The 23,848-nt window shown below is 46.9% G+C and overlaps 1 protein-coding gene across 7 annotated transcripts in view; it reads right to left on the bottom strand.

Moving 5' to 3' along the window:
* The window catches only part of Rapgef1 (Rap guanine nucleotide exchange factor 1), a 119,638-nt gene that overhangs the window by 73,471 nt on the left and 22,319 nt on the right, over nt 1-23,848 (bottom strand). For 3 of the 7 annotated variants that reach the window (XM_035446832.1, XM_027423098.1, XM_027423100.1), the window contains exon 1: nt 22,226-22,304. The exons of the other annotated variants lie outside the window; for them this stretch is intronic. In XM_035446832.1, coding sequence (XP_035302723.1) covers nt 22,226-22,289 — 64 coding nt within the window. In that variant the 5' untranslated portion in view covers nt 22,290-22,304. Of the gene's footprint in view, nt 1-22,225; nt 22,305-23,848 lie in introns of those variants that run through there. 7 annotated transcript variants of the gene reach the window in all.

Below are 23,848 nucleotides of genomic sequence, written 5' to 3'. Positions count from 1 at the left end.
CCAGGTCTGCTTCATGTGGAAATGGGTGATGACTGACATGGTTTGGTGCAAAGTGGTTGTGGACTCTCCCTCTTGCCTAGAAAGTTGTTTGTACAGCTGTGGTGTTTTCTTAGTGCCTACCTGGGCTGGGGAAGCATGCATATTGTCCTTGGGTCCTGAATTTCTCCAGAGAGATGAAGGTGGGTCAGACTGGCAGGGTTTATGGACTGCAAGAGTACATCCCAAACCCAAGCTCCTTCAGACGTGCAATCAAGAAAACAGACACAGGCTGTCCTCTCCTGGGAAATCCCAGAGGTATTCAACACAGAACTAAGAGAGGGTTAACCTGTCCAAAACTGGCCGGGGAAAGCCAAGAGGCCTAAGAAGCAAGCTTTGTGCAGGAGAGGTCAGAGGCTGGAAGCTCGACCATATACCCTCTGCTGCCCCAGACCCTCAGGCTAGCTGCATCATTGGTGGAAAACAAAGTAATCTGAAGCCCTTCTAACACATTCTAAGAGGAAACCAATTTTACATTTGACACAGAAAACCTTGGATTTTCTCAATAGGAAAACAAAATCAACTGGGAAGGGAAGGGACTGCCAAGGGCCCAATTCCACAGAGCACAGTCCCCCCAGATTTGAAGGAAGCAGGACTCCTACAAAGCCAAGTCCCTGTCCCAGCATGTAAGGCCACAGCAGACCTTCTTCAGGGAGGAAGGCAGGGACAAAAGAGTCCACAGTGTTCAACGGAAATTTCCAAGAGCCATGGAGTGACCATGAGAGGGAACATACCACTTCCTCTTCTTCCAGGAAGTCTGGTCTTGCCATGATTCAACACTGTGTCTCAGAGTGTAAGTGGTGCCTTCGAGGCATTGTGATCTCAGATCCAAGGATGCTTTCTTTAATTACAAGTAATGGCGTGCATATTTGAGAAGGCCCCCAAATTTTTGTCCTGAATCTGTAAATAGGTTTATGCCCCACAACAGAGAAATATCAGCCATAAGCTATGCATGATTTTTTGAGGCTGTTAAATAATGTTTAGTTTCTACTTGATTTACAAATTGAAGCACCACCACAGAACAGGGATTGAAACACCTAGCTTCTTTATAGTAATATATTTTTATGTTTTCTGTGGCGGGTAGAGAGCAGTGTTTTAAAACTTCGTCAAAATAAAAATATTAGCACAGGGTGATGTGTCCTGAGGTTTGGGTAAAGTCTGGGCTGCTTCAAAAGGCTGCCTGTCTATCTTCAAACTAGCCATGGAAGGAGGGCTGGAAAACACTGCAACAGACAGACAACTGCTTCCACTCACTCAGCCCAGCAGAGCACTGTCTGGCTTTGGACTCTAAACACTTCTCACCCACAGTTCAACCTGAAATGATCTCAGATTCATGCCACAAATTGGCCCTGGCCCTCAGTGCACCAAAGATCACTAAGGTGAAAGGTTGCCAGTGTGGAAGAGACTACCACTGTGGATCCTCTTCCCCAAGGCCTTCCAGAGGGGGTACTTAAACCTTGGTGTTAGTTAGGGTTTCTGTTGCTATGAAGAGATACCATGACCACAGCAACTCTTATAAAGGAAAGCATTTAACTGGTGCTGGCTTACAGTTCCGAGGTTTAGTTTATTATCATTATGGTGGGAAGCAGGGTGGCATGCAGGCAGACATGGTGCTGGAGAAGGAGCTGAGAGTTCTACATCTGGATCCATAGGCAGCAGAAAGAGACAGTCAGCTACACTGGGCCTAGCTTGAGCATCTGAAACTGCAAAGCCCACCCCCAGTGACACACTTCCTCCAACAAAGCCACAGCTACTCTAGTAAAGCCACACTTCCTAACAGTGCCACTCCCTGTGAGCCTATGGGGGACCATTTTCTTTCAAACTACCACACTTGGTTTCTCTAAGACAGCAGGCTCTTGTGAAGGGTTTCTTGGAAGGGGAGTAGGGAGTAATGCAGAGAAGGAGTACTAAAAGGTGGGGCATGGGGGGGTGGGGGGGGTAGGCATGCTGGGCCAGGCAGAATAGACGGAGAGCAGCTGGGAGATTAACTTGGGCTATAGGATTCACTTTCTTCATTGCCATTAGAGAACCAATTCTGAGTCCGAACATGGCTGCCAGGGGCACATCTGTTCTCTAACAAAGAGATCTGTCATTTATGCATCCTGGCTCTGATGTGTAGAAGATTTTTTCCATCTATCTTGGTCCCACTGGACCGGTTTTCTCTCCACTGACTGGGTCCCACAGCCACTTAATGAAATAGCAACTCTGAGACTTGATAGCAGTTACAATTGTTTAGCCAATGGCTTAGGCTTCTTTCTGGTTAGCCCTTTCTTAATTATTAACCCATTTCTATTAATGTCTGTATCTCCACATGGCCTTGGCTTACCAGTGATGCCCAGGCCTCTTAACTTCCTAGCTGCTACATGGCGTCTGTCTTTTCTGTCTCTTTGGAATTCCTGCCTAACTAAATTTTGTCTTTCCATTGGCCAAAACAGCTTTATTCATCAACCAATAAGAGAAACATATAGTCACAGCTTACAGAAGGACATCCCCCATCGCTGATGCCTTAAAGGAGTTAAGGGCTGTGTGCAGGCAACTAATGCCTGGAATGGCACTCTTGAGCTTTGTTTGTCCCCTTGGGCTGGAAGTGAACCCCCCCCCCCAAAAAAAAAGCTGGGCAATGGCAATGGCCTGGACCACAGCAGCCTTCTGCTGACCATGGACACTGGAATAGTTTTTGCTTCTGAGGAGGTGACACCTCGCTATGAGTACTGGTCCAGTCACTAACTCATTTTGTCAAGTAGGCAGACACAATTTACAATTTGTCCAAGCCAATTTTCTCATCTGGAAAGGTCAGCCTACATGAGGGGTTCTCAAAGTGTAGCTCTGATCCAGCAAGCAGGAGCTGCCTCCTAAAGGGACTCCTTACAAGTCATTCTAGTCACATACTGATCAGAAACAGGGTGGCTTAACCTGCAATTGCTTAACCGCCCCTCAAGGGCTAAGTTAGAAGCCCACTAAGCCTGAGAGCTAGCTAGCATGCACTGGCTCTTCCTACTGTTTTCAAACCCATCCTTCTCTGCCCTTTTCCTACCTGTGCTGCTACTGACTTCACTGTCACCCAACAAATGCAATGTCTACTGTAAGCCAGACAGCCAGGACAATGGAAGACACTCAGATCTTCATAATGGGCCATGTTCAAGCTCCCACTGCCTGGATGGGCACATAGCTTATTCACTGGTTGGTTCCTGGTATGCAGCCACTTTTCCTGACTCATGATCTTACTAAATACACTACACCTTTAAGCAAGGTTCTGTGTACACACAGACATGCAAGGTGGGGCCTACACAGTGTCTGAGTGAAGGAGTAGATTGTGTATATCCAACTGTGTTTTTGTTTGTTTGCTTTACAGTGCTGGGGGTAGAATGCAGACTGGAGTATATGCCCGACAAGGACTCCAACTCTACCACTAAGCAACACCCCCAGCACGATGCATACCCAAGGAAGCACAAACTACTGGAAATATTCTGGAAAAAAGATGGACAGCAACAGCACAGATGGCATTTCTTCTGCCTCAAACTATTTTAATGACTCATTGTTTCACAGGTCTCGAATGTTACTCTAGGCACAAAATGACAAACACCAAGTGATATTTTCAGCAACCCACTTAACTTTAAGGAGTTATACACAGGAAATGCAAAAGCAAAAGCAAATCCTAAAATGCTCTACTCCAAGAGGAAAGATGAAGTCAGCTGCCACAGTCATGCTCAGCCACAATCAGGAGGTCAGCTTCCTCTCTCCTCCACCTACCTGCTAAGCCCAAGTAGAGGCAGCAGGACCAGCTGCTGCTGAGAAGGATGGGAACAGGAGTCTTAGTCTGCACCAATTCCACTTTCCCTCTGGGTCAGAAGTAAACTCTTATAAATCCAAACAGTGGCAGGGTTTTGTCTCTGGGGAGAAGCTGGAAGTCAGAGCTCACCTGTCAGCAAGCGCTCATTAAACAGCTCACTTAATAATTAGTGTAACACACATACAGGGCTGCCTCGGCTCTGAAGCAAGGTCAAAAGTCAACAAAACACGGTGCTAACATACAAAGTTAAGAACAATTCTTTCCCTAATGGTGGTGCTTATCTAGGCAACACAAAACTCCTAACAAGACAGTTTAAAAGCAAGCAACAGCAGAAGCAGTAAGAGATGGACCGCACCAGCTGTGGTTGTTTGGCTCGGAGTTTTCTCAAGACAGGTTAATTCTGCTCACTAAAAGAAAGCTCTGGAGGCTGGAGGGATGACTCAGTGATTAAGAGCACTGACTGCTCTTCCAGAGGACCTGGGGTTCAATTCCCAGCACTCACATGGCAGCTCACAACTGTCCATAACTCCTGTTCCAGGGGATCCAATACCCTCATAAAGACATTCATTCATGCAGGCAAAACACCAATGTAAATAAAATCATTTTAAAAATTATAAAAAAAAAGAAAAGAAAGCTCTGACCTCAAAAGAGGGTAACTTTCCCTAGTACAACATTCGAGATGGAATTGTAAGGAAGATGTATAGAAGCTATGAACTTGGACTTCAGTTTAATTTCTATGAGTCAATACGGTCTTGCACTTTACGGAGTTAACAGCCTGACAACATGATATACCTAAGGAACCCTAGGCACTGTATTTAGCACAGAAATGACTCAGAACTTACTGGACAGCCCAGCATGGGTGGGGGACTCACACCTGTAGTCCTAGCACTTGAGGAGCTGCACAAGGACTGACAGGAGTTAGAAAGTAGCCTGGGCTACACAGGCAGCATGGGGCTACAGAGTGGAACCTGTCTCCAAACCAAACCAAACCCCAAACGAACTCAGGGAGAATGCCCCCCCCCCCGCCCCCAGAAGTGCCTATTAACCACACTCCCAACCCTGAGGACAGCTTTTAAGGGGAGGTCCTAGAGCTGTTTCCTGTCTCGGATTTTCATGTAAATATGCTCTACTAACAGTTGGTACCACCTCCTCACACACTTGGTTTCCTATTGCTGAAGAATAGTGGCCTGGAATTTCCACAGCTTAAAGCCACACACATTAGCTCTGGCTGGTTTCTGAGGCCCAGGGATGGCAGCGCAGGCTAGCGGGGGCTCACGAAGGTGCCACCCCCAACAGCCTTCTGTGGCATACTGTCATTGTATACCAGAGTGGTTCTAGAAAGTTGTCCTGGTGGGACACATCTGCATCCCCAAAGAAAAGCCACCTTTCCCTCTGTGGGGAAGAGGCTTCTGGGTCACTTTAATGAAATGACAGACTTTATCTGACTAATAACACAACCTCTCACAACATGGTTCCTCCCTCTGGATCCTTGTCCCCTGTCACCCGCCATACCATCACAAAGAAACTTGAAGCTCCAGCTCCCTTTTTTGAGCTCAGATGCTTTGTAAAAATCAATTGCCTTCTGGGAGCCTCATAGTCTCGGGGCTCCAGTGACCATGCAATTAAACACGGCCTTCTCCTGTTCTAAGTCAATTCGATTTTTAGCCCAGTTAAGAAACCCTGAAGTGTAGAGGGAAGCCATCTCCCCTCTGCAGCTATGGGATTAGGGGCATCAGGTGGGGTATAGACTGGAGGCCGCCCTCAACTTCCCCTTCTTCAAAGCCAGGGAGCTGAGTTTTCAGAGCACGTCAGTGTGAGGCAGTGACTGATAACCTGAGAGTGACATCTCATCACCCTCACCACACGAGGCCATCAGAAAATGGGCACCACAGGGCCACATGCTTTTGGCCTCTTTATCACATCAAATCAAATCTATAATTAATACAAACAGATGAACAGTTTTGTTTTATGGACAAGGTGACTCCTGTGTTCCAGACTGCATTGTCAGGCAGAGTATGTGGATCACACTGTGGGAGCCAAAGAGAGTTACTTGCTTAGCTGTCAAAATGACAACCCCCTTCCTCCCCGCACCCTCTGCTGTCTCCTGAAACCATCGGGCCATAGTTATACTAGCATTGGAAACCACCTAGTACCTGGACTCTGCTCTCTTCTGTGACCCCCTCTGGTGAAAAAACACCGAGAACACATGGTGGACCTCCAACAAACTCAAGGTCAGTGGTGTGCACTTGGACCAAAGAGACAGGGAAGGATGGGGGACGGATAGCACTTAGAAATCAGTCTTGGAGCCTGACCCCAGCTGAGAGTCAGTCAGAAGGAGAAGAAGAATACATCCCTTGTCCCTTCCGCCTCCTGTGGTGTGAATGCCTATCACCCAGGCATGATTCTAGTGGCTACAGACCATTTTTCTACCCCCTGGTGCCTAAATATAAGACAGTGCTGCTTTCACTTGTTCTAAGCATTTCCCTAAAAGGGCAGGACAACAATTACTGCTGGCTTTGAGAGCCACACAGTAAAGCTACTCAGCTTGACTAAGCAAGGGGGAAAGCATTATGGATACATGTACTGGGTTTCAATAAAACTGTATTCACAAAAACAGGGAGCCAATTAGGGTTTGGTCTGCAGTTTGTAGTCCCTGCTCTGAAAAAACAGACCAGCTTTACTTGTCACCTGGGACTGGAGGGGCGACTCTGGTCACACCATCACTATTGCTGTGTGCCTTTATTTGGCCCCACCCCCACCTAAGTAGAATATACTTTACTATGGCCCTGGCTTTCTGTACTGAGAGCTGCCAAACCTGCCCTGCAGTCACTGTCAAGTTGACATCTAGCCCATCTTACTATGCCTGGCTCAGATCATTCTTTTCTTCTTTAGAACTTCTGGGCCTCGTAGACTAGCTGTCTTAGGGTTATTATCACTGTGATGAAACACCATGACCAAAAGCAAACTGGGGAGGAAAGGGTTTATTTGCCTTATACTTCCATATCACATTCATCATTGGAGGAAGTTAGGACAGGAACTCAAGCAGGGCAGGAACCTGGAGGCCGGAGCCGATACAGAGAGGCCATGGAGGGTGCTGCTTACTCACTTACTCACTTGCTCAGCCTTCTTATTGATCCCAGGATACCAGTCCAGGGATGGTACTTCCTACAATGGGCTGGGCCCTCCCCCATCAACCACTAATTAAGAAAAATGCAGCTGGATCTTATGGAGGCATTTTCTCAATTAAGGCTCTCTTCCACCACTCTAGCTTGTGTCAAGGTGACATAAAACTAGCTAGTACACCAAGTAACAAGACAGGGACTTTCCACTAAACTCACATTTTAAACTCCATGTTGTAGTTAGGTCCCTGCCTCTCTTCTCCTGGGAGGCCAGGGCTGTCAGTGCTGCTCCAGTGCTCAGCTGGGAGCTGGAGACTTGGCAGTCCTCACCAACAGACTGCTGGATGCAGTATGGACAGTTCACTTATGAGCTTTCTGGGTCCCAGGGCCCTGAGCAGCCATACTCAAATGTCACACCACAGTCACACTAATTATTTAGGTGCACTATAAAGGGAGTCTTGGTGACAAAGAAGAGGTAAAATAAGCTGAATATTTCAGCTGCTGAGACTCAAATCATGCAAAATTATAAAACTACTGGTTGCACACAATCTGTTAAATTAAACAGGTTAATTTAATTCACTGCTGGCCTCTGACTTCTCAGCAGCACTGGGAAATTTGAGAAGTCAAACATGGATGAGGGATTTGATAAATAATCTGCCAATAATTGCTCTGAGTGGCCAAGAGAATAACATGCATGCATGCCATTCACCCCTCCTCTACACCAGGCTGTTCAAAACTAACCATATTGGAAAAGTGCGGTGTCCTCAGCATGACAGCCATTGCCTCAACTGTCCTCTGGAGACCCTCATTACTTAGCATGAACCCAGCCCCTAGTTGGTGACACAGCTGACTAGTTTATCCATCACTGGCAAACAGTGCCAGGTCAGAAACCATCGTCTCTCTCCATACTATACACACGCTCCAGAATGCTTCACCGCCATATCTGACAATTCATTTTCACTTAAGTAGAAAATTAACTTCTCAGCCTTGACAGTGCATATACATGGGTCCCAAGAGCTTGGTGACAACACCCTGTGGGCTGCTTGGAGCAAGTGTTAGTTAAACGGAATGAGGACACCTGGCAGAGCAGTTTGGTAAATCACAGAGTCGCTCATGGATGGAGGCTTCCCAGGACCTCCTAATGAGAATATTCTCATTAGGAGCCCAATTGCCCATGAAAAGAAAGAAAAATGAGCCATAGGGAAGTGTCTCACTCCTTAGTTGGTCTATGCAGTTCTCTCATGGAGGCAGAGCTGCCTGGAGAGATGTGCAGAGACAAGGTGCCAGCAAGAAGGACAGCTTTCTAGGTGGACTGGACACACTATCTGGTCAAGCTACTCCCATTAAATCCCAAGCCCCACAAGTTAAGAACTCTGGGGAAGAAATGTTATTTCATGCATACGAATACCTACAGACAGCAGTTTGAATGCCCATGGTAATGAAAACTGAAAAAGTCCTCCAAGAATCACTGTTCAGTGTTGATAAATAAACCAGACAGCAATAGGTCTTCTCCAGTACTCCACATCTCACTGGCCAGTCACTATCCATTCAAGCCAAAAACCAAGGGCCAAATTCACCCTCATAAGCCCTGTTCAAACATGAAGTCTACCTACCTTCATCCTGCTTCTATTTTACCTTCTACATGAAACTGTCCGCAATGTAACCCAACCTGTGAATTCCATGAGTGCCTCGCCAGTGCTTTCTCCCATGCCAGGATGCTCCTGTCAGCTCCTCAGATCAATCTGATCTCTCAATCAATCTCTTAGGCATACATGCCACTTAAAACACTTTAAGACTACTCAGCTTGACACTGCCCTAAGCTCAAAGCTGACAGGATGACAAGTCAGCACTCAACCACCCACACCTCTACCTCACAAGGGCCTATGCCCAAGATTTCCTCCTCCTCCTCCCCAGGGGCCCGCCTGACCCTTCACCTAGTTAACCCTGGCTTGGCCTTCAGATCTCGGCTCTGATCTTTCGTGGTGTTGACTTGTCTGTAATTATGTACAGACCCAGCTTTTTCCACTTCTCAACCTGGATTCCCTAAGACCCTAGAGCAGTCTTTCTCAACCTTCCTAATGCTGTGACCCTTTAATACAGGTCCTCGTGCTGTGGTGACACCGCCCTCCCACCATAAAATTATTTTTGTTGCTTCTTCATAACTGTAATTTTGCTACTGTTATGAACTGCCATCTAAATATCTATGTTCTCTGATGGTCTTAAGAAACCCCTGTGAAAGGGTCATTTGACACCCCGCCCCCAAGGGGTCTCGATCCACAGGTTGGGAACTACTGCCCTAGAGCATCTACTGAAATTGTGAATCACAGTGATTTCTCCATGCATCAGGACACCAGCCATGTACCATGCCCAGAGCATCTGATAAAACAGGCAGATAGTTGATTCTGTGTCTTGTGGTTCAGACAAGGGGGGCAGGTTTCTGCCTAATAGTACTGCCCCTTAGTAGTACTGCTCAAATGTTTGCTGGGTGAAAATGAAACAAGGAATTGAATTAACTAATGAACTACCCACTTAAGGCCTCACTTCCTGTCCCTGCATTATATCTCATTATGAAGCCTTGTCCAATCTCCCCATGTCTAGGACCATCTAAAATACAAGTTACACCAAACACCACACCTGTGTGAGGCTAGCAACGGCTCACAAAGGGTAGTGGGTTCCACCTGAGTATGATGCCAAACTGACTTTGGAGCCAGTTCTTGCTAGGCTACCTGGAACAAGCCAGGTAAACAATGGCGCCTCCTGCCTGCATCGTCTAAAGATACCACTGTTCTAGCCATGGCTCTTTGGTAGCAAGGAATGGAAACCCAAGGTCCTTCCTTAAGAAAAAAGGAGGACTGGAAGAATATAGGGAGTCTTTGGGAACCAAGGAGAGGTACCCAGCAGAAGGCAGAAAGAGCTAGGAGGAAGCTGTGGGCTTCAATCCAGTGCCCACCTCACTCTAGTTAGCTCTGTCCTAGGCTCCACCTATGTGGAGACTCTCCTATAGGAGTTCACTCACTCTTTGGCTCTAATGATATTCTATGCCAATATTCCCTGTCCACACCTCTGGCCCAGATCTCATTATCTGACAATCAGCACATATATGGGACATCTTACAGGTAGTCATTCCCAGTGGGATTAGGACAAAGGTGACATGCTGGTCTCCTCTCAACCTGAGTCCATGGCAGCTGCACCCTTGTACTATGTACAGGTTAGGAGCCTCATCCATCCTTGGTTCTTCTTTTTACCCTCAAGCCCACATTCCAATCCATCAGGAGGCGCTACTGGCTCTAACTTCCAAGTCATGCTTAGATCCAACCATATTCCCAACATCTCTTTCCAACCTGTGTTACTATACCAGCTTAAAGGTCCCAGCCACCCCAGGCCCACTGTAGTCTCAACACAAGAAGGGTGCTCCCCTTAAACTGTTAAAACTGGCATGTGGCTCATTGGCATTTGCAAGGTCCTGGACTCTTATCTTTAGTACTGCAAAAAAGAAAAAGACTCACTGCTTTGTTCAATCCTGCAACACCATCCTATTTCTAACAGCACATGTAGAAGCCTTTGCGTACCTTCAAAGCAGTGGAGTCTTGCCACTCTGAACCCGCCACACACACTTTCCTGCCATTCCTCATCCCCAAGCCTTGAATGTTGCATAATAGAAGTCAACTTAGCCAGTTCCCTCAGCGCCTCCAAGACTGACTACACAAAGTATACCTTCTCAGTGAAGTCCTCACTGACCTATTTAACCCTCCTACCTACCCCTCACCCCAAGACCACTGATGTCCATGGTACTTACTGCCTTCTCCCACATTTTATGTGCATGTCTAATGAATAATACTTACTGTCTAGGCTGCCATTCTAGACCTGTAAGGTCTGACAGCTACTCGTGGTATGCAGCAGGTACACAATCCACATCTGTCACATAAACACATGAAAGTACACCTTCTGAACACTACTGTTTTGACTTGAAGGCACCCCTGGGCTGTCTGGCTTCCCATCCTGCAGCAGTCTTCAACTCAGATGTCTACTACCTAGAACCAATTGGTCTGGCTCACCTTCCCGAAGCCACTACATAGGTCAATAGCTAACTGCCCAGGGATGAGCCAACAAGGGCAGAGGGTCTTCTGTGCAAAACTAGAGAAAACAAGACCACCTGGAGCTGATTAGTGTTGGTGTAGAGTCCCCATGTCTCACAGATGTCAAGCACTGTTCTGTATTACAGCTAAATGCCCTATGCCTACCAGCAAGCTCAGAGGATTGAGAGCAAGTTCCATCAAAGTAGGCCTAGGAACCCAGATCCTGACGTTGATAAGGTTTACAGAGGGGATGAAGTACAGGAACTTGATCACCCTCTCCGTTGCACCCCACATGTAACAGACTTGCACAGACATTTCACATTAAAACAAATACGGCAAAAACTTTACACTCTTAGACAAACCATCATTCTCTAGAACTCACTGCTCAGGATGTTATAACTATCTCAGAGGCAGGAGGATTTCCTTTAGGTCAGTTGATTCCTCTGGCTGACTCAGGCTCCTAGGAGGCTGTGAGAGAGGAGGGCAGGAGCAGCAGCTCAGCTCCCCCACGTGTGTTTGGCAGGGAGCCTCAGATGCCTGCAGCATGATGAATCTCTCCCCAGAAGACAGTATTCAGAAGAGAAGGAAGGCAGAGGTCAGAGAGGGACCAAGCTGATACAGAACGGAAGGGTACTCCAGCTGGATATGAAGACCAGGGACATGGTGCATGGCCATCACGATGACAGTCAGCTCATGCAGTTGAATGTTTGTTTTTTTTTAAGGATTCAGGTCTAATAAAAAGGTTTTTACAAAGCCTGGCAGCGGTAGTGCATGCCTTTAATCCCAGTACTCGGGAGGCAGAGGCAGGAGGATCTCTGTGAGTTTGAGACCAGCCTGGCTCTACAGAGCGAGTGCCAGGACAGGCTCCAAGGCTACACAGAAAAACCCCAAAACTCCAAAACCAAAACCAAACCAAAACAAAGGTTTTTATATAGCTTAGGCCAGCTTTCAACTTAAAATTCTACAGCCTTTGCTCCCATTGCATCACCATAGCTGCTTAGGTGTTTACATTTCAAGGGGATATAAAAAGAAAAATAAAGTATGTGTAACAGAGAGACCCCATGCCTGATGATTCTGGTGTGAACTGTATGTTACAGATAGCTCTAGACACTTTTCAGGGGGACTGTGACTCCAACTGAGCCCTGGATCGTAAGAAAGCAACTCAACAAACACCAAGCTGCAAACAGTAGTTTGGAAACTAAAGACACGAGCAATGCAGAGCTCCTGGTAGCCTGGGCAGAAAGGAAATAGCAATGTTGTCTGATAATACAAACTTGGGGAAAGTGAATGAGGGCAATTGTGTATAGAGCCATGGTGAAGGTGCTAGATGAGGACTTGTTAACCAGTGATTTACAGCACAGAAGACAACCTGTGAAGCCTAGAGAGGAGGTGGGAGAGGAAGAGGGAGAAGGATCAGCAGGTAAGGATGCTAGGTGTCAAGCTGAAATTGATTCCCAGAAACAGTCTAAGAAAAAACTGACTCTGGCAAGCTGTTTTCTGACTTCCACACAGGTGCTGTGACAAGACATCCCCTCCTCATGCTTGCGACAAAATTAAAAATGAGGTGTATGTAATAAAAAAAAGTCTTAAAGCATGAAGCCTATATAGTAAATATAATCACAGCTGGCCCCAGGATGAGCACTGATAAACACTGGCTTATGCCTCACACTCTTCAGGTGATGTCAGCTGTTTCTACAGATGCACAAAGCCAGGCTGACAGAGTAAGTGATCTCAAGGTTCCATAATAAGTATGTAGCAGGGACTACTTACTGTGACTGCAAGTGACATAAGGAAGGAAGACCACCTTTTTGCTACTGCATCAATTGTCTCAGAGCAGGGCAGGCCACAGCAGAGCTCCCTCAGGATCCAGACCCTGGCTTTCCTCCAGGGAAGGCTCAACCTCTCTCCAAAAGGGACAAAGCTCTTTAGCTCCCCATACAGACTAGATTAAAGGGTTGTGCATCCTGACCAAACTTACTGATAGTCTCCCTCTGTCCAAAGAGAGTATTTGACATGTTTGTATCTAGGTTTCTGCCTTCCAATCAAAGTCATCTCTTCAGGGACTGCTGAGCCAGCCCTACCCAGCCATCTCCCCAACTGCTTTCCTAATGGGATGAGTCACTGCTCTAAGTGGTGGCGCACCAGCTGGGCACGGAGGAAACTGAAGGGCTATGAGAGGCACAAGTCAGGATACAGGGAGAGCACAGCCACTGCAAGAGAACAGCCCTAGGCTTAATTGTGGACACTGCAGCGCTGAGAGGCCTATGACACAGCTCCATTAGCACATTCTTCCTGAGTTCAGGAAGCTGAGGGGAAATGACTTGCCCAAGGATATGCTTGCAGGGATGGAGCCAAAGTTCCTGGATGCCACTGCATATATCCCTTCCTTTTGGATTCTGCCCTTGGGAAGCCTGAAGCCCAGTATGCTGAGCAGAAAGGTGTCAATTACACAAATTTTAGAAGAGGAGGGCCTCAACAGAGAAGGTTAATCCCAGTGCCAGGGGCAGAAAGAAAAGGTTCAAGGAATAGGTAGGATAATGGAAGTCAGGAGGCCTGAGAGCATGGAAGCTGGGGAGGCTGTGTGTGTGGCCACAAGGAGACTCAGCTGGCAGAGGAAAGGTGAAGGGGTAGTGGAGAACAGAAATGGGGACAAAACCCTAACAAACATGCCACAGTGACCGTGATGGGAGTCTAATAAATGCAGCTGTCCAATCACACACAATTTAACAGGCAGGCCACAACAAGATAATCCCTGCTCCAGAGCAATGTCCTTGATGAGAAAGTAACAAACCAGTGTTCATCTGCTCAAAAGGAGAGAGACAGACACATGGGAAGGTGAAAGAGAAGAAAAGTATCCAGACACTAGACACCAGGTGTATGCCCTGACTCTGCCACCCACTTGCCTATAATCTTAAGCTTGTAGACCATGTTCTTACTCGTGACCTGGGCTAATACTGTGACCAGTAAGTCTACTACTGAGAGCCCAATAAGACTCAAATGCACCAGCACAGTTTCCAGGGAACAGTGGCGTACTGTGTGCAGAAGTGACCCAAAGCATTCCCATCCTGCACCCACACATCTTGACAAGGTAATTTTATAATCTTGTACCAGGAGCCAGAAGTTGCTCCCCTCTCTCTGCCTCCCAATCCCTGGGAAGTCTGCCACTACTAGGTGACTAGCTGGAGACACAGAGGGGCTTCCTGGTAGCTGTCTGCAGGTACTTGAGGGACAGGAGCCAGTAGCACAGCCTAAACTGCCAGCTGCAGAAACACAGACTAGATAACTAGCTATATTTCTGCTCAGTAAGCAAAAGGGGACTGTCTGCAAGAGCCGCCTTAGGGAGTTGAGTGTGGTGAAGCTACAGTTAGCAACTCCTACCCACAGCGATTCTCCTCTTCACCACCCACCTTTCCTTTTCTACTGTAGTGTTCAGTCACACTATCACCTCACTCTTTAGGAGAATTTCCCTCGGACCATCCTCTGCTCAACAACTGCTATCTCACACCTTTGCTCTGTGCAGCAATGCTGGAAAAACTGGCCACCTCCCTGCTGTGACTCCCTTCACTCTCCTATCTTCAAGTTCACTGGAACCACTGACAAGGCCCCGGTGACTGCTAAAGTGCCAGGTCCTGTAGTCAAGGCTCAGTCCTTGGGCACAAGGACCCAACTCCACATCACCTGGCCCCTCAGCACCCTCTCTCCACAGCAGCACTTTCCACACTGGGCTTCCAGGACACCCTGCCTGCCTCCCACTTTGTCCCTTGCTTCCAAAGAGATCTTTCTAGGTGCTACCTGTCTCTCCCCACCTTTTCTAAGGCTGGAGGCTCTGGAGCTCTTGTCTTGGCCTCCACCTCCAACTTAATTTTCAGGTAAGCTTGCCCACCTTTATGACAGCAATTTTCAAAAAGCAACTCTTCTGAATCCCATGTTATTTTTGGTCTCTCTCTCTCTCTCTCTCTCTCTCTCTCTCTCTCTCTCTCTCTCTCTCTCTCTCTGTGTGTGTGTGTGTGTGTCTGTCTCTCTCTCCTCTCTCCTCTCTCTCTCTCTGTATGTGCGTGTGCTCGCGCGCTTGTGTGCATGTGCTACATAGTGTATGTGCACATATGGGAATACTTGCAGAGGCCAGGTGTCCTGCTCCATCACTCTCTGCCTTATTGTCTTGAGACAGGGGTTCTCACAGAACTTGGAGCTACACTGGTAGCCAGCAAGCCCCAGCAATCATCCTGCCACTGGTCCCCACAATGCTGGGAAAACTAGTGTGAACACATACACACCTGGCTTTTTATGGGTGTTTGGGTTTCAAATTTGAGTCCTTATGTTTACATAGCAAGCATTCATAGTCACTGGGTCCTCTCTTTAGTCATGAACCCCACATTCTTTTGTTTGTTTTTTGAGACTGGGTTTCTCTGTGTCGTCCTCCCTGGCTGTCCTGGAACTTGCTCTGTAGACCAGGTTGGCTTCAAACTAAGAGATCTGCCTGCCTCTGCCACCTGAGTGCTGGGATCCACCACCTGGCTTCCCCAAATTCTTATATTCAACAGCCTTTTCTCACAAACATCCCAAACTCAGCTTCCACCAGTCCCACAATCTGTTCCACTGGCCTCTTCAAACTATCTGCAGCACCTGCAGATGTGCAGGCCAGAAACTCCAGTTCGCCTGGCTGCTTCCTCTTCCAAACCCCAGGTCACACTCCCCAAATCCCAAAAGTTTTCCCCACAATATTTCTGCAATTGTCTCCATGGTGTCATATGCTATCACTTTCCAGTCTAGCTTGTCCCAGGATGCTCCTGGGCTCCCATTTCAAGGTTCTCAGGCTGTTCCTTCTAGTGCATTCTGGCACGGATATCTACAACACTTGGGCATCCACTTTCTCCCTCCTATGTAGAACTAAGAATTCTAAGCACTGAACATCCTCTGCCCTTCTGTGCCATGTACAGGGCACCACCTCTCACTAGTTGTTGTACAAACTTGTAGACTCCAGGGGGCAGCACTGATTTGTGTTTTCATTAGTTACCTCCTGAGCCTAGAACAGTGCCTGTGGCACATATTCAAAAGATACCCATCAATCTGTAAAGGGAATAATAAAATTGACTTTTTTCTCCCACTGAAAATATTTTACTTTGGCTAGAACTCACTTGCCAGGGAAGATGATGCCACCATATTTAGTGCCACAGCCTATTCAATGGCAAAGGGGACGCCAAAGCCTCTGGTCTGAACAAGGCTCCAGAGCCTCCACTTCTGACAATAAAAGCTGGGATGTATGGGGACAGCTGGATAGCAGCAGGTGTAGCCAACACATTCCAACCACCATGGTGGGTACTCTGTGATTCCAAGTTCCCCCTCCAGTCTGGGAATCACAAGATTCTCCTACCTCCTGTGTGGTGAGGGACATATTGCTGACTCCTAGAGGAGCAATGACCATAGAAAACATCCAAACCAATAGACTCTGAAGGTCAGGGGTTGGTAAACGGATGACTATCACCCAGATTTCCACCAGCCACCTTTTGTGAAGGCTCCTTGTTTATAGCCTGCAACCAGGGAATGGTTTTCATATTTTAAATGTTTATGTAAACACCTACATAATAGTCTTGATATTGTTTCTTCTAAAATACCACCTGGTCCTTGTTTACAGACCCTGAACACAGGCAAACTACAAGACAAACTTGTCATTTTTAGTCTGTAGTCTTACAAGGTTCCTCAAAGAGTCTTACAAGCAATCCTTGGAAAGTAACAGGAGATGTTGGGTGGCTGCTGGCCATTGCTATCTCAGTAGATAATGGCAGTAGCCTCTACACAGATGGAAATGAAGTCTGGAAACCTGGAAATGCATTTTATGCACATTCCCAGGGTGAAGCACATTCTGCAGCCAGTGGCTCAGGACAGACATTGTCCTAAATTTAGAGCTATCTGATGACAGAGCCAAGTTTCCTTCCCTTTTCTTACCCACACCCAAAACAACACCCCACACTTCTCATGAGAAAAATCCCTTCACACTTACAGTTTCCATTCCCCAGAGTTGATCCCTGCTGAATAAAAAAACCAATGTATGGGAGGTTATACGATAACTGTGTACAAACAGAAGCCACTGTGCGTGTCAATCTTTTGGTACCACACCTGGTACACAGGAAGCCACTGGCATTGCCTAATACTAATACCACATTCCAGCAGCTACTGGTCACTGCTATACATGCTACTGTGCTGTATTACATATGGTACATGTGACACATGCTATACATTGTATTTTATAGACATTACGCTCTACTTGTAAAATGTTTTACATGTTACAGAATATTTCCAAATGTAATGTGTAAACATGAAATAAGCTGTACGATGCGCTGCTTCCTGTCAGTACTGCATACGTTATCCCATCCCTCTGTGACAGTGGCGAAAGAGAAAAGCTGCAGGACTTCACATCCCACCTGGATCCCTCCACTGTTAACTTAGGTAACTATTTTAGATCTTTACCCAAGGCATGTGCTTTCAAAGGGTGCCTGTAATCTTCTGTCTTAAAGCTTTTCCTCCTGTCCTGAAGCTTCTTGAATTATATCACACATGGCTTTGACCCTCACTTAGACCCTCCTCATCCACCACATTTATTCACATTCTGAGGTACTGCATGTGTTGGTCCAAACTGCTCTCAAGCAAACTAATTAAGAGCACCACAGCCATTTATCGTGGATGTCAAAGCTCCTCCAGCCTCAACCTTCTGTATGCGATTACAGTTATGTATACCTTGTTCTATTTATTTTAGTGGCATCAGAGCTGGTGCCTCATCACTTATAAGCAGTTGGGAAAAAAAGGACAAGTTGTGTTGTTTGCCTTGCAGCCCAGCAATCAGCTCAACATTAACAATGCAAGCACTCCTCGGCTCAATCTACACCCCCGACAAGAGAATAATATTTATTTATTTTTTGGTTTTTCGAGATAGGGTTTCTGTGTGGCTTTGGAGGCTGTCCTGGAACTAGCTCTTATAGACCAGGCTGGTCTGGAACTCACAAAGATCCAACTGTCTCTGCCTCCTGAGTGCTGGGACTAAAGGTGTGCACCACCACCCCTGGCAAGAGAATAATTTTTAATAATCAGAACTCTCTGGGAGACAGAAGACAAAAAGTAACGACAACAAAAGGACATCCTTAAATAAAGCTTCTTGTTCCTCTTTCACTGAAACTTGGCACTTAAATGCAACCATGGAAAGTCCAAAGCAAAAAAACATTGGGGAGTAAGAATGTTGTAACAAGGAGCTAGACGGATGGCTCAGCGGTTAAGAGCATGGCTGCTCTTCCAGAGGTCCTGAGTTCAAGTCCCAGCACCCGCATAGTGGCTTATAATAAGAGCACTCATAGACATAAAATAAATAAATCTTAAAAAAAAAAAAAAAAGACAGCCGGGTGGTGGTGGCGCATGCCTTTAATTCCAGCACTCGGGAGGCAGAGGCAGGTGGATCTCGCCTGGTCTCCAGAGCGAGTGCCAGGATAGGCTCCAAAGCTACACAGAGAAACCCTGTCTCAAAAAAAAAAAAAAAAAAAAAAAAAAAAAAAAAAAGAATGTTGTAACAGACAGCTTTTTTACATTGCTGATGGCCTGGGATCATTTCCTCAGATAATCCATTCCTGCAGCACTACAAATGCGGCTGAAGTTTCCTAAGAAAATCTCAAAACAGATGGGACACTGGATGCTGATGTGTTCTTGACCAACTGGGGGATTTACATATCACTTGTAAAATGTTAACAGACACCTCCCCTTTGAGAAAACACGATGGTGAGATCCTTAAAGCTATTTCTGTGTTCCCAGCTTGGGAACGTGATGCTGGGAACTTATCCTAAGGAGACCATCCAACAGCATCACACAGCTCTGGTCTGATCCTGGAGCTCCTCAAGTGTTGCCCCACCTGCAGCAGCCAAAACAGCTGTGTCAGCATTCAGCCGCAGATGGCTAATTTAAAAGTGTGCAACATTAACATGATGGCACGCTACCATCATTACAGTAGCTATGGGGCCACACAGAAGCCTGACATCAAAGGGGGGAATCACACACACATGCTTGTAACTATAAAAACATGGGTGTGTGCATATGCAGGGCTCTGGGCTCTGGAAAACAACAGCAACAGCTAAGGCTTCTGCCATCTTGCAAGGTTTTAGGTCCTGTAGGAACTCAGCATGTGTTTTCTTCTCTATCTTACCACTGTTTTCCTTAATAATGTAGTATCATGGCCAAGGGGATAGCTCAGGGCAGGGTGCTGGCATACCATGCACAAGGCCCTGTGCTCCAGCACCAGCACCAGCACCAGAAGATGGAGGAATAACAAATAATGTAAGATTATTTCATCTAAAGTAAAATGTACATTTTCTGTATCTGACCACCAAGTCACTGGAAAATGAGAGAATTCAACCCTGGCACCCTAGTTGGAAGGCATGCTCTTAACTGGAAAAAAAAAAAAAAAAAAAAAAACAAAACAAAAACAGTAGCCAGTAAGGGAAAATTGAGTCTCCTGGAGTAATAAATACTCTGATAGTTTGTACCATAAACGATGGTGACCAGGGTACACGGACACCGGTATTAACCCAAAAAAGTGTCAACATATCTTCCTTTTGAGAGGAGGCCACTGGTAGAGAATTACCCAAAGTCATGTAGCTGATGGCTCTGGGAGAGTCAACCTAAGGCCTATGCCATGGACCCGGTAAATGCATGGTTCTTTCCAGTGAGTAATGTATGATAGCAAGCGTTCCTAGCAAGCAGTGTGCATTTGTTAATGCTTTTGCACAGTAAAGGCCTCATCACTCATTTCCCTTGGACATCAGGAAGCAGGCCTGCAAATATGAAGCTGGGTCAGTGGTCAGAGTGAGACTCTGGCCCGTTTGTGCTCTGGGTGGACATTTATGACTTGGCACATGGATATCAAGCATGCCTCTCCACTGTGCATGCAGGTCTAAACACCTCTGCTGGCTACAATCCAAACCTCTAAATCCATCCCTGCTGCGCTGAGGCGGAGCCTCATTTCCCCACCCCCACCCCCACCCCGCCTACCCTTGGCCTGCAGGGTTCTTTCCCAGCACAACAAGCCCCACTTAACCTATGAGCAGAAGCTTTTCATAGTCAGCCCTTCCTCAGAGGGTGTTAATTTCCCTGGCTACCACCCACACTGTGTGCACACACCTACATCACTAGCATCTCCATTCACCAGCCTGGTGGAACCAGGCTGCTGGGATTTTAGGGAAGAGTTGGGGTAGAGAGATGGCTCAGTGTTTAGGAGCAGTAGCTGTTTCTCCAGAGGACCTAGGTTCAGGCCCCAGCACCCACACGATGACACACAATCTATTTTAAGGAAATAATAACTAATTTGCAATTGCCAGTTGGGCCCTCATGAGACTTCCTAGAGCCAATATGAGAAAGGAAGAGTCTACAGGGCAGCAGAGAGTTGGGTCACTCACATCATCACACACCTTCAGTTTTCCAGCTTCCCCAGCCTACAATGTGGGAACAAACTGGTGAGACAGGTACATAGGATCTCTTTTAAAATAGCCTTCAGAGCCAGGCAGTGGTGGCACACACCTTTAATCCCAGCACTCAGGAGGCAGAGGAAAACGGATCTCTGTGAGTCCTAGGCCAGCCTGGTCTACAGAGTGAGTGCCAGCTAGGGCTGTTACACAGAGAACCCTGTCTCGAAAAAAGTCAAACAAACAAATAAATGATAAAAATTAAAAACATAATTAACGGTTGGTGGTGGCGCACACCTTTAGTCCCAGCAAGACCAGCTCTTGCTGGTCTACAAGAGCAAGTTCCAGGACAGTCTCCAAAGCCACAGAGAAACCCTGCCTTGAAAACCCATAAATAAATAAATAAATAAATAAATAAATAAATAAATAAAATAGCTTCCAGAATGCATCAAAGCTTGGCCCTCACATATCATGGCTGGCTCCGGCAGTGTTTACTCAGTGTACCAGCCATCACAGGACAACAAGCTGGAGAGTAACAGGAGTTCTGGAGTTGTCCCAGCAGCAGCAAATGTGGACACTGAACTTTCCATTCATTACCATTCCCTACTGTGTCAGAGACCCCAGCTGCATGGCTTGCCTGGAGCCACCACTCATCTACCAGGAAGATCTATCTCATCACCTCACTGAAAGAGGACTGGAAACGGCCCTGAAGTCAGAGGGCCAGATAGATTTGGAGGAGACAAATGTGGTCCCAGGTGTACCCTAGATAAACCAACCCACTCTCTGAGGGAAAGGTGAGTAGAAAACCCTGGATCACAGTGGCTCTGCTTGCTATGAATGAACTATCAACTAAGGCCCTACAACTGCTCTCACTATAGTTAGTTAACAAAGGCAAACAAACCTCAAACCTTCCTGTAATTTTGTATGCAAACCCAGTTATTTCCAATGAAACCTATACAAGTTAAGCTAAGCAAGTTGTTGCTTGCTTTTATTTTACACATGTTAAAAACACACTGAAGAGAGCTGGGGATGTGGCTCACTGGTAAAGCACTTACCTAGAGTGGGTGAGGCCCTGGCTGCATCACCAGTACTGTTTAGGTATAACCAATGGACCACGGGCCCATCACCTGTAATCCCCAGCACTAAGGAGGCTAAAACAGGACTCTCTAATTTTGAGGTCAACCTGATGAGACAGCAAACTCAGGGAACAGTACAGGCTGAATAGTGAGATCCTGTCCCCAAGTCCTGCTGGTGGCATACCTGCCAGCTGCTAGCCTGATGGGTTAGATGTCTGAGACAGAGTTGTCCTGGATCACTGCTGTGATCATGTGCTGATTCTGGGGCACTGTGGCAGTGCTATGGACCCCGTTCTTCCTCCCCTCAGAGCTGACACAGCAGCCTGAGGGGCCGGGTCAATGTTGAGAGAGATTGCTGCCTCTCACAGTGTGGAAAATAGGTGAACAGGATGGATATATATTTATCTTTGGGAGATGATACATGCTTAGAAGCTTTTAACAACATTCTTTACACCAAAAATATGACAAAATACTCCAACTCATGGATAGCAAAACTCTTGACTTGAATTGGGTCTTAAAAATTGAAGGATGTCAACAGAAAGTCCTTCGCTGAACCACCCACCAGCTACTCAGGTCATTAAGAGGGGAGTTTGCTCTGATCTGAAAGATGGCTCCCCAGGTTGATTCAGCTGGGCAAGGGTCCCAGATGAGACCACCCTCTTGCTGCCCATGGAATGGGGCAGAACTTCCTTACCTTGTTTCCAGGGGCACAGATGGCTTTGTCTCAGGGGCTTCTGTTTTTCAGCGGCATTGCCCATCCCTAAAGCCAGCCGGTCACAGCACCTTTGACAGCCCAGGTGTCTTCACTGAATGACGAGTAAGAGCTAAGTCACTGGCTGAAAGGGGATTCATTTCTAGGATAACCCAAATGACCCAGCAGCCCCAGGCAGAGCCCCAGGAGCGCTGACACACCCTCTGGAGAAAGCAGGAACTCTGTCACTCTAAAAGGTCTCAGCCTCCTGCCTTTTAAATTCTTTGGTGGTACTGGGAGGAAACTAGAAGAAAGGGTGTTACCGCCCTACCGGTGGGTTGCAGTAATCCACTATATTAAGCAGCTCTTTCCTTGGGCCTCCTCTGACATCACCAGCGCTGCAGCAGCCTAGAGAATGGGCTGCACTCCTATCGCCACCGCTGCTTTCCCAGGGGAAGAAGTAGGGACTGATGATCCAGAAGCCGAAAGTCACAATGGGCCACTCTAGAGTGTGCAGTGAGCAACCTTGCATAGACCCTGTGTCACACCTTCTATTTAAGGTCTGTCTCATTCTCAGCCCCATGACACAGAGGAAACAGGCTGATCTCATTAATACTGTGGCTCCAAGGGAAAAACAAAACACTCAGATGCAAGTAATGTCTTCATTCACAAAGGAAACTAAATGCCAGTGCAACCTTTAAGGGTATGTACCCCGAGTTCTAAACCCCAACTCTATCTAAAGAACAATTTTTCTGGAGAAGGTGTCATGCCATCTGGTTTGCAGGAAGAAAACAAGGGCATGAAGTCTGAGAAAAGGGAAGAAAAAAATCAAGGTGAGTGTCAAGTCTAATTTATCTCAGCCCCCCATAGTAGGGTTAGAAATGCTGCTAAGGGTATCAGGGTAAGAATGCCAGCTTTGGACCTAGCCAGAGCTTCAAACCCAGCTCTGCCACTGGTGTTGCCTATAAAGTCAGCAGCCTCAGTTTCATCATCTGCTAAATGGACACATCACCAGTCCACCTCTGCTGTCATTTGGACTAGACCCACCTAGAAAAGCTTGGTACATATTCTTCATGATTGTCTCCTAACCTCACAGCAGGTCAGACAGGAGAGCCCTGGCTCCACGTTAGCCAGTGGTCCACAGCAGACATGTTCTGTGAAGCTGGGTGGCATGGCATGGAAGCAAACTGAAGCAGCCTGAAGACAGCACCCAAAAGCAGACCCTTAGAACCACAGAAAAGTTAATACTCTCTTCAACTCTGCTGCTGCTCCCACTAGCCCTGGAGAAGGAAGGGCCTCGATAAATGAGGCAGGATGGGGAAGTGCCTCGCTACATCGCCACAAGATCTTCAGGTGCTGTGCTTTCCTCCATCAATACAGAAAGCATTTCAGAAAATCAGTCTGCGCTTCCAAGCTTGGCAAAGCAAACCCATACCCAGTTCATCTTTCCAAGGCTGCTGCAAGAGGGTCCTGTTTCCTTCACTGCACACTGAGACCCCCACCCCACCCCACGTCACAGTGCAACCCCACACTGGACAAACTGCACACAGGAACCACATGCCTGTGCGGCCCACAAAGCTGCTAGTTAGTTGAGACTGATTTTAAACCCAGCTCTATCCCTGCTAA

The sequence above is a fragment of the Cricetulus griseus genome, chromosome 6, assembly GCF_003668045.3.
Source record: "Cricetulus griseus strain 17A/GY chromosome 6, alternate assembly CriGri-PICRH-1.0, whole genome shotgun sequence".
Lineage (NCBI taxonomy): Eukaryota > Metazoa > Chordata > Mammalia > Rodentia > Cricetidae > Cricetulus > Cricetulus griseus.
This window is presented reverse-complemented; position numbering and strand designations above follow the sequence as displayed.